A 16,441-nucleotide genomic window follows, 5' to 3' on the forward strand; every position below is an offset into this window, starting at 1 on the left:
ATTTCATGGCCCTAACTTTAATACTTTACGCTCGTTGATGATGAATCAGTCAGTCAGAAGGGCATGTTGTTTTATAAGTACAGATAAGAATACTTATGAAATTTGTTAAAATGTAAGATTTCCTCGAGAGTTCTAAATAGAATGTAAGAACCTTTCAAAACTTAAAAATCAATAAGTATGTAGCAACGAATAGCCTAAGCTGAATTATTGAAAACTTAGCTAAGTAATAGAAAATATGCCTTTTTTGTTGGAAATAGCAAAAACTTATTACAATACCAAAAAAAATTACCACACCTCATTACTAAACTATATTTAATTTCTGAACTTGTAAATGGTAAGATTGATATCATATCAAATACGTTTGGAAAGAAACGATCGCCTTCTGGCTAGTTCTTTTCATATTAAATTGTGTATATAATATAGAAGACAAAAAAAAACGCTGAGTTTTTTGCGCCGGTTGTACTGTTTCATTTGACCATCAATAAGAAAGTGTAATGCTTCTATATTGAATAAAGTAATTTGAATTTGATATGATTATCTATTTTCCAGGTGGAGAGGGCCAGGAGCACGGGCCCGTGTTTTTGATGGAGCCGCCATCAAGGCTGGTGTTCTCCAACAGCACGGGCGCCAGAGTTTCTTGTGCGGCTCACGGCTTTCCAACGCCCCAGCTCGCTTGGCAGCAGCCTGATGGGGCACAGCTAGAGGACGTTCCTGGACTAAGGTAAGTTCAGATTCTGAGACGTGTTCTTTTTGTATTAATAATTATGATTGACAACGTTTATTCAATGTAACAAGCGTCAGCGTTTATATGTCCAGCAAATCGTTTTTGGAGTACTTAACTTAAATATATAGCTGAAAATTTATTACCCCACATTTTATTATCTTTCATAAAAGTTCGTTCCCATCGTTCTCAAAATTTCAATGAACGAATATTTCATACGTACATTCTTATTAGGTGCAGTCACAAAAAAATGGAAGGAAAATGGAAGAAAAAAAACATTCTTACATCTATAATTTATTTATTTCTGAGAAGGTTAATTAATGGGATCAAAAAATTTAGCAAATCATCGATCCTCACAGAGTTGGTCCATTTCACCGCTGTTCTAATAGGATGGAGTCCTCGGTTGACTAAGTCTCGATGGCATTGCCGCTACACGTGCCGAAACTTACACGTGTTTTGTCGCTTAGCCTGTTTTGGTTAGGCGACCGCCTGTCAATCAATTTAAGTTAAACTTTCACAACTTTTATCCTTAATTACTCCACCAGATAGAACTCAATCTAATTGAGAAGGGTGTCATCGTTTAGATCTAATTACGGTTTTTCTTTTGTTCTATTTCTCTTGAAGATTCGACTCATCTCTTTAAAGCTATACAGCGACAAAAATTATGCTTTCGCGAACTCTTTCATATCGAGAGTTGCCCACACTTATCCTGGTAGAACACACGATTGTGAAAAACGTTCACCTTCTTTTAAAACAATTAGCGTGAAATTCGTATTCAAATAATATTGTAATGCAATTAATTATGTTGTCGCTACGAGGCAAGTACTTATACAAATGAGAATCTTAATTAATCCGATGTATTTCTGATAAGTTGAACAAACTTTCACTAGATTTTTACCCAGCAGTGGGACAACTATTTTCTTATAGTATTTACTATCGACTCGCCCCGGATTCGCACGGGTGGAATTTAGAAATAAATATACTACGGGGTTTGTTTACAACATCACATTAGAAACTTCTGAAATTATCAATGTTTCTTTATTATATTGACCATGTATATATTCAAAATCCATCCTCTTGAATAAATTCTCTAAGCATACATAGGGACAGACATCAGTAAGCGACTTTGTTTTATGCTATTTAATGATTGTTAATATAATAAATAATTCTTCAGTGCATTTGTAAGAACATTTATTTTTAAATCTGCGAGTAAATTATATAATGTTAAATACATTAGTCTGAAAATGTAAAAGAATTAACTAATCGAGATAAACCCAGTGTAGATTTACACAAGATCAGACTTAAAGCTTTGAAGCCGGAGGTGCGATTAGTTTTCTTTTCAGCAGATCGAGATCAGAAACGGATAAAGATTTCCAATAAGAGTAAAATGGTATAATCACTGGCGGCGCTATTTCTCTTAAATCTGCTAGAGTTAAGCCAATCAGATTGTAGGTTTTAAATATAGCCGGGTAATTTAAAAAAAAGGTTTAGATATATAAGATTTTTTGACTAGTAATGTTCACTGAAATCTTCTTTTGATTTATGAACTTTTATCTCCTACAACTAATCGGCATGATAGAGCTAAGAGTCGAAAAAATATTATTTTTTTGTCTTTGTGTGTGTTTCAAATAGTTCATCATATCATGAGCTCATAATCATTGGTTGACATGTCTTATATCATCAATGTTTCAACCACCAGGTAGGTACCACCTCCTCATCTGATATTGTACTGCTAACCTGTATTGTTGTGTCCTGCTTTGAGGCGTAGGTGAGGCAGTGTAACGATAGATACAAGGAACAAAACATCTTAGTTCAAATGTTGGTAGCGCATTGGTGATGTGGGGAATGGTTAATATTATTTGCAGCACCATTGTGAGGTCGATGGTGACTACTTACCATCAGTTGACTCATTTGCTCGCCTGTTTATCTCATTAAAAAAAAAAAACAATTTATTATTTTTCATGTCTATACTTATCACCAGCTACAAGACATTGCATTCCGCCCTAAAAAATAAATAAAAATACATATGTGTACACATAAAATACACAATAAGCGCGTGGAAGCCAGATATATTTCTTGAGAGGCGAGAAACGAAGTCGTTGTTCTTTATTATTCATGTATAACATCAACGTATATTATTCATTTTACAAAACAAGGCCACTGTTTGATGTTTATATATTTGATGAAATAAGAAAAATCCGGATGTCAGGCGTATTTAATTATAATGTTAAAGAAATAAGCCCCACCTCCCACACACAAGAAGTATATTAGCCGGCGACTTTGTGCGCATTTGAATTTGAAAAAAGTAATTGTTCAGTTCGCAGGTTTTACTATAACTTGTTAATTCTACAGCTTTCGTGATATCGAGTCCCATGTGGTGGATTTTATTAAGATTTTATATACAATTCTAAAATAAAAGTAGCCTAAATCACTTCTTATTACAGCAGCTATCTGCCACTGAAATTCCCGTCAAAATTGGTCCAAACGTTCCAGAGATTAGCCGGAACAAACAGACGAATACTCAGACAAATATTGTAAAAGATGTTATTTTAGTTTATGTGCCATGTATACATACATATGCATTTAGTAAAAAGCGGTTATTTTTATATTACATTATTACATATAATAAAATTTGAGTGTCTGTTGCTAAGAGAATAAAAATAAATAGGAGTAGATTAGTCGATGGAAAACGTGAACGTGAGTGTTATGCGGGCTATGGTGCACTTACCATCCGATGGCACGTTTGTCTATCTACCAATTTTATAAAAAAAAACAACTTGCTTAAGTTGCTTCACTTGCATAATTTGTCACGTAACGTAAACCGATACTGAGATCGCGTGTCGGGCGCAGCGCTTCCAACCGATAACATTGCTAAAATATCATCTATTTTATCGGTGTTTGAGAAACGCAAGTTAATCGGAGAGTTAGAAGATAGGAACAAAGAAAACTTCATTTGAAGTTGAAAACCTTATAGAATGCCATAAAATTAATAATAGAATCAGATCTATATTTCGTTTACATAAAAGAACCAAAACCACTGGGCCATTTCGGCTGTCTTTGGTTCTTATATGTAAACGAGCTGAGTTGGTCCAGTGGTTAGAAAACGTTCATCTTAACCGATGATTGCGGGTTCAAACCCAGCAAGCACCTCTATATAATGTGCTTCATTTGTGTTTATAATTCATCTTGTGCTCGGCGGTGTAGGAAAACATCGCGAGGAAACCTGCATGTGTCTAATTTCATCGAAATTCTGCCACATGTGCATTCCACCAACCCGCATTGAAACAGGCTTTTACTTTATAAAAACCAAAAAAATCTAACGATATAAACATTTGCTTAGTAATAACTGCCTGGTTCTGATTATAACGCGATATGCTTTTAGTAAAGCCAACATATTATATTGTTCTTGAAATGTTTATTTATCAAAATGTGTTCGACAGTCAAGTTACAAGACTTACTGTCGTTTGCTTGTTTTCCAGTCGTTGTCGTATTATCACTGACGTATGTAAACATATGTATGTATGTTAAGATAAATAAAAATTTTAACAAAAAGAAAAACCGACTTCAAACAAAACACTATTTTAAACCAAATGAATATGCACGAAAAAGTAATAAAAATAAGTGCGTATTCAACATATTTTTTAGAGTCTTCCTAAGTTAAATGAAATGAAAAATATTAGACTACTTAAAAGTCGATTAACGATTATATCATGTAGTTATAATTATTGGTATATTTGGAGCCGGTGTCAGCCACGGGACTCTTGATTGATCCAGTATATTATTGTGTAAAAGGTATTTTGTAAAAAACATATTTGTTAAAGTATTCTCGTATTATTTTTATAGATATACTGTAGGGTTTTATTGGCTGACACCGACTCCAAATATAACAATAATTATAACTTTATATGAGTCAGAAACTACTTCGAGGACAATTTCAAAGGAAATTTGCGAATGAAGCAAAAATAGACTTTCGAAAATGCGGATTTAATACGTCACGCGGCGTAAACTACAAGGATCCCTCGAAAGAGCTGTAATCGAACTCAGCAAAAAAACTTTGAAAAAGACCAACTACATTTCGTACATCATATGACATCACATCACATACACAAAATTTGATTAAAGATAGTAAGAAATTCTGCCCCATATCGCACCCTAACTGCGAGCCGTATAGGAGTTCCATCACTACATAGTATAAAACAAAGTCGCTTTCTCTGTCCCTATATCTTTAAATCTACGCAACGGATTTTGATACGGTTTTTTTTAAAAGATAGCGTGATTCAAAGGGAAGGTTTGTGTATATAATACATGAACAATATAGTAAAGAAACACTGATAATTTTAGAAGTTTGCGAAGTAATGTCGTAAATAAACAAATTCTGTAGTATATTTAGTATCAGTATTGCACCCGTGCGAAGCCGGGGTGGGTAGCTAGTTGATTATAATATTCGACTATGATAATTACATAAACATAACCACATTACGGAAGGTGACTCAAATATCCAAATAACCTATAAATAAAAGATTCGACTGAATATCGCTAACGTGCTCCTCAGAATTGTTCCGTTCCCTTCCGTTCCGTTACTCTGTCATGGATCCTGTGCTCAGAACCTTACCAAACTTTCACCAATTACCGTTGAAGTATATATTTTATAATAAAAAAAGAATTATCAAAATTGGTTAACGTGATTTTCAGTTATTCACCTATTTGTCGCGCATATACATAATGCAAATTTAAGACTTATGTCGTTTTCATATGGATACCATCATCGGAAAAAAAAAAAAAAAATGGGACCCCACGGGAAGCACTAAAAAAAAAAAAAAAAATACAGACGAATTGATAATCTCCTCCTTTTGGAAGTCGGTTGAAAAATACCAGTACATTGGTAAAAAGGGTATATTATTTGATACAAGGTTTTATAGATGATAAAAAAGCGTGGAATTAATACCTGTTGACTTCCAAGCAGGATATAATGCTTTAAATAATTGTATTTAAGTAACTTGACTTTGTATTTTTCAAATGTTGAAAAAGAGTAACTACTGATTTTCTTGCTGGTTATTCTCGGTAGAATCTACTTTCCGAAACGGTGGTAGCTTCACTTGATTGTAAAATGACGATTTAAAAGTGCTTGCAAAAGCCTACTTGAATAAAGGTTATTATGATTTGATTAGATTTGATCGAATACAGTTGCTCATAACGTAAGCATTAAATACCAAAGACTATTCGAAAAACTGCATGCTCTTAAACGAAATTAAATTAATTAATTAAATTCAAGACTTACTGGTTGCTCAATATTACTATTCCGTCAAGGATATTTTGTCTGATCTTTTTTATATTAAGATTTATTATGTTAATATTTAGCTTACTGTAACTTTTTGTCCATAGTAAAATGGTTTAATTTTACTTTAAATTGAGCTATTTTAAAATTATTGATCAAAGTAAAATTATATTAATCATCTAATTAAGATGTTGAAATAATAATAATTTTTTAACACCTTTTTGCGAGAATCACGACCAAATTCTGTTGCTAACAGATTATAAAAATAGCAGTATAATTAAAACATCGCGGTGATACAGAAATAGATGGAAAACTTAATAGAAAATGAATTATATTTCCTGCGAAATACGGAAAATATTTCTAAAAACTTATTCAGGAAGACTTACGGATTGAGATATTCGTTTAGGTTTTCTTCTAAACTTTTCACGAAGCCATATTTTTTTCAGAGTATATTTGCCTTAGAAAATTATGCCCTTAATTTCTTTGCTGCTTCCAAACTAAGCAGCTTAAAATTTATATTTGTTCTTTTGTTTCTCAATAATAATCCCATCATTTTATATTTCATATTCTGTTCCATGTATATTTTTCTTTTCAATAAAAATATTAAAGCTTCTTTTCGACTTTGTAAAAAATGGACTGTGACAAATGTACGGACAGACACAAGATTGATAAAGGTTTCGGGTTTTCGTCGGATCAACGAATGTAACAAAAACACTCGTTCACTGTAAATTTATTTATTTAAAGTATTATCGGAGAGAAGAATAAATAATAACTCAAAATACTAAAACCTTGTATAGACGTTTTACCAGTTCGATAAGCTATTACTTTTTAGGGATACTACGAACACAAAACTTACATTAAATTGTACAAGTGTGTCCACAAACGCAAGTGTAATCCACCCAGTCACTCGGTAATTGCAAATTAAGCACATGAATGCACGATGCAAATTAAGCACATGATAATTCAGAAATGTTTGCCCCGAGCAAACTGCGATTGATTTCGCAATCTTCGATTAATATTTACATGACCTAACCACTGGGTTATCTCGGCTTTATCATTCGGTTGGGTTAATGTGCTATAAGGCTTCCTTTGAAAATGCAATCATTTTGAATGATGAGCAAAACGTCACTAGCAAGAATTTTGATTCGGAATTCCGAAAGCAATCCCGACGTCCGCGCCCTCAAACGAGACTTTACAAAAGTTATCGCCTAGCAAAGATGGTTATCCTTAAAATTATACGCTCTCATCGCAAAGCGAAGATTTCGCGAGATGGAAGCCGCCATGAAATATGTATAAGACATTTTGAATAGTTCTATCTTTGAGAACGAGGAAATGTGCTGTGGAAAGAATCGAGTAGATGTTCTACAAGACCTCCATAAGATATGATAATGTTTTAGTTACTGTAAACAAAATATAAAAACAGATAAATATTTATTTTAAAACAAAATTCAAATTGCTGTTTGTATATAGATCCTCATTTGGGAATTCTACCAACCCGCATTGGAACAGCGTGGTGGAATATGTGTCAAACCCTCTCCTCAAAGGGAGGCCTTTAGCCCAGCAGTGGTAATTTAAAGGCTGTTGTTGTTGTATGGGAATCTCTTTCAGAAAGTGACGAAATATTATGTAAAAGTCATGTTTAGTAGTTGTCTACTCGTTAAGGAAAGGTAAACCTATTCCACGATTCTGCTCTGCTTTGGTTTGTACAAGCAAAGTGTGAAGGTGACCATTATCAACTGGCTCCCATAGTCTCTCATGCCTTAAATAAATAAAGCGGCATTTATATACCAGTGACAAATACTAAAAGATATTTGAACAAGATTACGAACCAGTGCTCGATTTAAATAGCCGTTATTTGTTCCATTTAAACGACTTTTCTCTGTATCTTTAACGGAGTCTCAAGAGGAATGCCGCGATCGAACTGTCTGTTTGAAATTGTTCTCGTTTGTGCAGGGCCAGGTGTGCGGAACCAATTTTATTAAAGCGTTTACTCGTTCAGCCGCCGGGGAACAATAGTAAAAAAAATATTTGCGGTAACGGAAAAAAGGATTCATTTGTTTGACTGAAGTTTTTTTTTTTTTGATGGCTTTAGAAATATATATTTGGTAAGACTTTTTGTCGTAAAGGTATTTGTATTGAAAGTAGTTTAGTCGGGGAAAAGCTTCAAAGAGATCTTCTTGTTGGATATCAGCCACTTATCAGCTATACTACAAATAAATATTTTAGTATACATAGCAGGCGATGTCAACAACATGTAAAACCTGTAAATTTTGAAGCGTATTCCACCACGCTGTTACAATGTGAGTTTTGAAATTGGACACATGACATGATTTATAAACCAAATTTAAGCACATGATAATTCAGTGGCGCTTGCCTTGGTTCAAAACCGCAATCATGGGTTTAGATGTACGCTTCTAACCACTAGGCCATCTTGGCTCAAAGGCGATGTCAATTAGTCGCAAATTCCAATCAAGTTTCTTGCGATGCCAGAGGCTATAGCTGAAGGTATACCACATAACATGAGGTGGAATAAGTAACTGTGACTATATCAACCTGCAGATGCTATTTTTTGAATCGAGTTTAAAAAATATTAAGTAAATAAGATATTTATTTATCTATTAATTATTTATATTAAAGACGAAATAAACTAAAAACCAAATAAAAATTCCAGTTATCAGCGGAGAATGTAAGAGCAAAATCTTTGATTCTTTTACAGTAAAAGTTTTCCAGTTTCAACTGCAAATTATAAAACGAAAAATTGGAAAACCATAATTTGAAATAACCGCTTTTTACTGATGCGTTATATATACCCAAATATTTTCTTTAACAATGTTTATCTGTCTGTGTGTATTTTTTCGGTCTAATCTCTGTAAATCGATTTTAACGGAATTTTCATTTGTTGATGTAATAAGGAGTAACTTAGACTAAACTTTTATTTTAGAATTATTTTTAAAATTATAATAAATTAATGATGCAATTTCAAAATAGTGCCATGAACTTATATCACCGGCTTAATATGACAAAAGCCTAATAAAAAATAATAAGTTATAGTAAAATATATGAACTGAACGATAACTTTTTTGTGAAATTCAACCGTGCCCAAAGTCGCAGGCACAACTAGTTAAATATACTAGTTGTATAACCTTGTCAATTAAACTGTCATAATTTACTTTCCTGATAATATACTTGAACCACTTTCTCGTAGGGCTGCGTGGCATGGTATAAACGGACCATTTTTGTTAATAGGAAAGGCCGTTTACAAGAAATGGAACACTAATGAATTGTAATTACTGATATTACTGTGTTTAAAGTGAATTGTTTTACAATGAAATATCATTTAAATCACTCCAGTTTGTTTGTTTGAGATAATACTTAAATTACAGTCAAAGAAACGAACGACGAACTATAAATCAATGAGAAACAAGTGTCCGCTTTCCTTTTTAATTAGAATTTAATATCATTCCTTAATGGACCGATTGTAAAAAACGATCATAATATGATTACAGCCTTTGACTACGTTATTGATCTAGCTAGTAAGCTTAGATGGCCCAGTGGTGAGCTAAGATCGCCCAGTGGTGAGCTGAGATGGCCCAGTGGTTATAACGCGTGCATCTTGGATTGCACCAAAATCAAATCAAATCAAAATAAACTTTATTCAAGTAGGCTTTTACAAGCACTTTTGTATCGTCATTTTACAATTAAGTGGTAGCTTCACTTACACCGGTTCGGAAAGTAGATTCGAAGAAAAATACTCATTAGTTACTCTTATTATAACGATAACTCTAATTTTATAATTCATCTCGTGCTCGGCGGTGAAGGAAAACATCGTGAGGAAACCTGCATGGGTCTATTTTCATAGAAATTCTGCCACATGTGCATTCCACCAACCCGTATTGGAACAGCGTGGTGGAATTTGTTTCAAACCCTTGGGGAGAGCCTTAGCCAAGCCGTGAGAAATTTACAGGCTGTTACTTTTTTTTACTTTTAGTAAATCCTGCAGATTTTGATCATAATCTGTAAAAGAAATATTATATACCCGTCAAGACTTGACTCGGTTTTTTACATCTAAATATAGTTGTCATATCGATTTAGCTTCAGGGAAACTAGGAAATTCTAGTACTTTGTGTGTCGGACGTGTAACCCACACAAAGAAACACGCATTGAACGCTTGCAATGTGTGAGTGTGTGGGTGAAGGGTGGCTGAGTGAATGTTATTAAAGGCAAGGATGTCTTGTGACGCATGCTGAGCGCATTGGCGAGGAACTTTATAATTTCTCACGCATTGTCAATGCCTGCAGAGGGTACTTATCTGTCTATTTAATTACCTTCATGTGCAATTCATACAGTTTCTACTGGAAATCGTTGTTGAAATGCTATTGATAAGTTATGTTCACCGTAAAAAGGAACAGTAATAATATTATAAAGTTTTACTTCTAAGTTAGCTTCAGGTGGTGATTAAAATAAACGAATCTTAAGGAAAGATTGTGCATGTAATAAAAATTCAGTTTTCTTAATTATATTTATGTCGGGATCAGAGATGATAAACATTGTGAAGAAACTTGTATATGTGTTACTGCAATGGAGGAGAGTAGTGGTATATTCCCTGAGTGATTTTTTCCAAATAAGAGGCATTGGCCAATCGTTGGACATTTTAGCCCAAGTGTTGAAAGTCACTAACAGGTACAGATATTTAATGAGTGGATCCGAACTTTCCAAATTAATTTTAAGAAAACACAATCAAATGTATTAAACAGTTTTTATTTTAAATGTCAAAGACAGAATTCCCACGGGACTTGCTCTCATTCGCTGTCGCCTCTGATCGAATGACGTTTTATCCGTCAAAAAAAATCATTGACAGCTCGCCGCCGTTTATCGTTCAAAAAACTAAATGCTAACACAAGTTACTTCCACAAAACTTCATTACGCTGTGTTACTCTCGTATGTGGTCTTCATGCGGTACGGTGATTTCCTTACAATGAAAAATTAATATATAAAAATAAATTAGATGAGACTTACTTGTTTTACCTAGAATTGAATTTTTGAATTTCGTTTGAAATCCATACATTCTATCCCCAAGGCCATTCCGCCTATTAAACAATCTATCTATGTAACTATCTATCTACTAATATTTGATTGTTTCATTGTTTTATTAATACTGTGAGTTGTGAGACTTTCCTAGAACTCATTAAATTTGTGAATTATTTTAACCATTAAACAACACATCTTCTAAACCCAATTTCTCAAATCGTTTTAATCCGTTTTACAAAACAGTCGATTCCATAAAAAATGTATACAATTACTCAATATGATTAAAACATCGAACATATTCCTAAAAAAAAAAAAACATTTCAAAATATCCTACTATTTCAAGCGTTTTAATAAAAAAATCCGATTTATTCCACTAAAGCAATAAATTCCCGTGCAAAGCTATTACATGCAACAATATATGCAAACAGTGTTAAGTCAAATGTTTTAATAATTTGCCTGTGTTCCGTGCAGAGTATGTCGGCCAGTGGTTTTGACGCATTTGCTTACGTTGACCCGTTGGGAACTAATTGCCGACCACACATTCACGCAGTGATATACAGACTGACAGGTGACACTGGTGTTTAGTTTAAAAATTTGAACAGATCGTTAAAATTGTGTAGATTACATTGCAAGTTTTGATACCTTTATAGGATGAATATACCGACTAGAGGATGGTAGTCGAGATGGATCGGTGAATAAAAAACGTCTTGATCGTTTTCATATATAGATATAAATATCTATCTACATTAATATAATAAAAGTGAAAGTAACTCTGACCATCTACCTGTCTGTCTGTCGCTCGTTAACCCCTTAACCAAATTTGATGAAATTTGGTGTGAAGCAAACTCGAACTCCAAGAAAGAACATAGGCTACTTTTTTCCCTGACACATGCCAACCAACACCCTAAAACGCAAGCAAAGCCGCAGGCGACTACTAGTCGTTATATAGGCATATAGGCTGTACAGGCAATCGAGAAACAATCTAAGAAAAAACTGACGAGTAACAAAAAGAAGACAAACCAAAAACTTTGACTTGATGCCGGCTTTGTGTCGCCTATTATTGCGGATTGCAATACTAAGTATTGTCGTGTTCCAGTTTGATGGCTATTTCAAAGACTAACTACAAACATAATGCCTTAGCTACTAAGGTGGATGGCACAATGGCGATCTAAGGAATAATGATTATATCTTACAGGGCTAAAGTCCGTATGACCACTTACGTAATGCTTAATTTGTAATCTTAAATACCAATCTCCAACAAACAATAAGATTCACCAAAATACGAGCAATGCGTTTGTGTCACTTATCAGAAAAAAGAAGACAAATACTACTGACTACTCATTTTCTTATTCATAACATAGATATAATATTTGCCCGTTTGAGATTATTATAGTTTAGAGGATAAATTTTAGATAAAAACTGTGCCAAGGACATTAATATTAAATTAGGACTATAGAATATTTAGGACAAGAATATTTTACAATTGAAATGAATTTTAATGTAAACAATAAAGAGAAAAGAAACAAAGACAATCGTGTCCAAAATAGGTAAAGTAACCGGTGATAGAGAAATGTGTAATATAAGTCAAGACATATTTTACTCTTAGCAGGCTTTTACATCAAATTAAGTTTGGAATCAAGATACCTAAAACAGGTATTGTACAGTATATATAATACAGGAAAGTCTTTATCAGTCCTACTGATATTAATTGGAAATTTTATAAACATCGATCAACAAAAGCCCACTCACTTTTGTGAAAGGCTACATCCATACAGTAGCTCTCATCATACAACAATTCATCTTAATCAAGTATATTGTGTTTGATGATAACGTGTTCACATTAACAGACCCCAGTTTACGGGGCTTACGGGGCTTATGTGGCTTTTGGAAATAGCTGCGGCTGAAACATAGCCCCTGTTGTGTGCCCCATAAGTGATATTTATTTGGTCAGCTTGATTTTGAATGGTTCGAATGTAAACTTGATTATAACCGACAAATACGAAGGCTAATTGTGTAGACACTATTACTGGCGCAGTTTAGAAATATGTCACGTTAATGCAGAATAATTGTGATTAAAAAAATCATTATTGATTTGAAAACTACTCGTCACTTTAATTACTGAAAGGCCCGTTTGATGAAAGTGTAGTGAATACGGAATATGATTTCTTTTATATTAATTAAATTACCTATCACAGTCGCATTATGCTATTTACATATTTTATCTGTCTGTCTGTATGTTTGCGGTAAACTGCTATACGGATTTTCATGCAATTTTTACTAATAGTCTTTGGTATTTATAAGTAAGGTTTAAGTATATAATTTATTCAGGTTTTTGAGTGAATAAGTTAGAATATAGAAACAATTGTTAAATATGTCTGTAAAATGCAACAAAGAAAATATAAATAAAAGCTAACAATATAAAAAAAAAAAACTTATGTCGACTCATGCGAAGCCAGGAGGGCGTCTAGTTAATTTTATATTTGTAACTAAAAGTATAATAGACACAAATAACGTACAATAAAAGCCATACCGAATACAACATAATATATTAAAAGGTACATAATATACTGATGTTGACTATGTTCATAGTATATCAATATAATTAATACTCTTCACACAAATCCACCTAAATGTAATATCTAACTTTATAGTCATCATGCGTCATGATTTTATTGTTACCAATAGCGTTTCTTAATAATATACTTAATTGTAAGAACTTGAAGAGCTAAGATCTTAAAACTTTTGCCCTAATTAACTATTCGCTCGCTTAAAAGGTTCCCTTTTATCTTTGTCTATTAATAAACTAAAGTCTTAGCATTAATAAATATGTAAGGACTATAACTTAAAACAAATTTACAAATATACTATACGTGGACCTAATATAAGTTAATTTGAATGCAAATTATAAAAAGTAATAATGGTTTGTTCACCTCATTATATTCAATAATTGAAAATATCAATCAATTAATTATTAATTGATAAGTGCAGTGCAACTTCTGATTTTATGGAAAGTTCTTATCGGTAGAATCGAAATTAAAATGAACTCCATGTTTCCAATAAATGATGTAAGAGATTAGTACTCATTTATCACTATTTTTATGCATTAGGTAGGCTAACGTGCAAATGGTAAGTGGTCTCTACAACTCATGGCTATTAGCGCTGTAAGAAATATCAATTATACTTTACCAACTTCGGGAGCTAAGGTGTTATGCCTCTTGTGCCTACAGATATACTTTACTTACTTACTCATACTTCACCGGAAAGCAAAAATACTAAATATTGTCGTTTGAAGGTAGAATTTCTGATGACTGAGTAGTGCCTACCAAGACTGACTTTCACAAAGTCCAACGAGAATAAATAAAAGTAATATCTATATTTATAATATAAATGAGAAAGTATTTATGTCTGTTTGTAGCCAATAGCCATTACATGACGTGAAGCAAACTTTAACTTCGAGAAAGGACATACGTTATGTTTTTTGCCTAACTTTTTGGCTGACATAGCCAAGCCAAAAAAACGTGAGCGAAGTCGCAGGTGATAACCAGTTAGATAATATTTTGGAATAGATTGATCTCTCAACCTGTATCTAACATCTTCGATTAAAGCTTCTGGACGTGGAACTCTAAAACGTCACCTGCTAGCAATTCGTCTTAGCCACGTACAACAATGCTTCACCGTACAACTTAAATTAGTTTCCATATGAATATAACGTGGAGCGTTGACTGGTTATGTATACCGTTTCAGTTAAAGTCACTTTGCAGATTACAATCGTCCTAAATATTATTATTTGAGGAGGAACGTTCATACAATAAGTAATACAAATTAATTCTTGGTAGTGCTTTATGGAACCTCCTTGGTGATAATTTCAATGTTTGTACCAAACTTCCAAATTAGGTGGTGGATTGAGGTGCAAACGTTTTTTCTAAATAATGGGGAGGCCTTAGTCCAGCAGTGGGATGTTTACAATGTGCTACTTCTCTTTTTATCCTTTTAGAGTTTTATTTAAGTCCGCCTGGGTAGGTACAAACTTCTAGTTACATTTCTTGCAAACATCAAATGTTATGTTCCGGTTTTCTTTTTCATTTTTTTATGACATGGCTGGCAAACGAGCTGGAGGCTCACCTGATGGCAAGTGACTATCACCGCCCATGGACATCTGCAACTTCAGGGGGATTGCAGGTGCGTTGCCGTTGTCTTTAAGGAAGGAGTACGCTCTTTTCTTGAAGATTCCCATGTCGGTTTGGAATAACCGCCTGCGAAAGCTGGTTCCACAAAGTGATTTTGAGAGGCAGAAAAAGTCTAAGAAATCACGCAGTTGTGGATAATTTAGTTCGAACAGTTTGTGAGCAAAAAAGAAACTTCTGTTAAATTTGGTGGCAGCTTTAGTTTTGTGTATCGTTAAATAAAAAAATATAAGTTATAAAAGAGCTTTATTTCATAATTCTACTTCTCGTGTTTGTAATATAACAGACATTGATTCTAAGAAAATGATATAATATACGTAACATAGTTGTAAACATTATTATGATGGAACAATATCTTTTTCTTAGAATTAATACAGATATTATATTCGCATCTTGACTCCAATATATTTTGTCGCAAATTATATTATGAAGACTAGCTGTGCTCGCGACTTTGTGCGATTTTGAATTTAACAAAAAAAGTTATTATTGTAGCCTATGTTACTCCTTAATACACCACCACACCTTAACAAACCTTAACACACCAGCTATATATGAGTGAAATTCCCTTCAAAACCGATCCAGCCATTTCTGAGATTAAGCGGAACTAACAGACAGACAGAGACACACAAAAAAATGTTATTTTGGTGTATGTACCATTTATACATAAAAACAGATTTAGTAAAAAAACAGTTATTTGAATATTAAAAACAGACACTCCAATTTTATCATATGTATAACAAAAATATTATACTAATGAATCAATATCCGTTCGTTCTTTTGAATTGTATATGCCTATAACATAATATAATTCCGATTAGAGACGTAATAATTGATAACACATTTGTTTTATAATCAAAGCATTGTTTACAAACCTGTATATATTCCTTGTTTTAAACAATAAACATCAACCTGTATATTTCGGTTCATTTCCGAGATTATTGGTGGAGTACATATAAAGTTTATTGTTATATTATATTGAGCGTGATATTTTAAATAATAAATATAGGACAACGTCACATACATTACTCTGTGCCCAATGTAAGTAGCTTAAACTCTTATGTTATGGAAAGTCAGAAGTATCGACGGTATCACAAACACTCAGACCATGAACAACATAGAAAACTAATGATAGTCTACATCGACTTGGCCGGGAATCGAACCAGGGACCTCGGAGTAGTGTACCCATTAAAACTGGTGTACACACTACTCGTCCACGGAGGTGAAAGTGAAAAA

The 16,441-nt window shown here is 33.3% G+C and overlaps 1 protein-coding gene across 1 annotated transcript in view; it reads left to right on the plus strand.

The window, feature by feature from the left end:
* LOC124530229 (Down syndrome cell adhesion molecule-like protein Dscam2) overlaps positions 1 to 16,441 on the plus strand; it is a 236,252-nt gene that overhangs the window by 38,073 nt on the left and 181,738 nt on the right. Inside the window, 1 exon segment of the mRNA XM_047104284.1 lies at positions 550 to 721. Coding sequence (XP_046960240.1) covers positions 550 to 721 — 172 coding nt within the window.

Source organism: Vanessa cardui, chromosome 1, assembly GCF_905220365.1.
Source record: "Vanessa cardui chromosome 1, ilVanCard2.1, whole genome shotgun sequence".
In the NCBI taxonomy this organism is placed as follows: domain Eukaryota; kingdom Metazoa; phylum Arthropoda; class Insecta; order Lepidoptera; family Nymphalidae; genus Vanessa; species Vanessa cardui.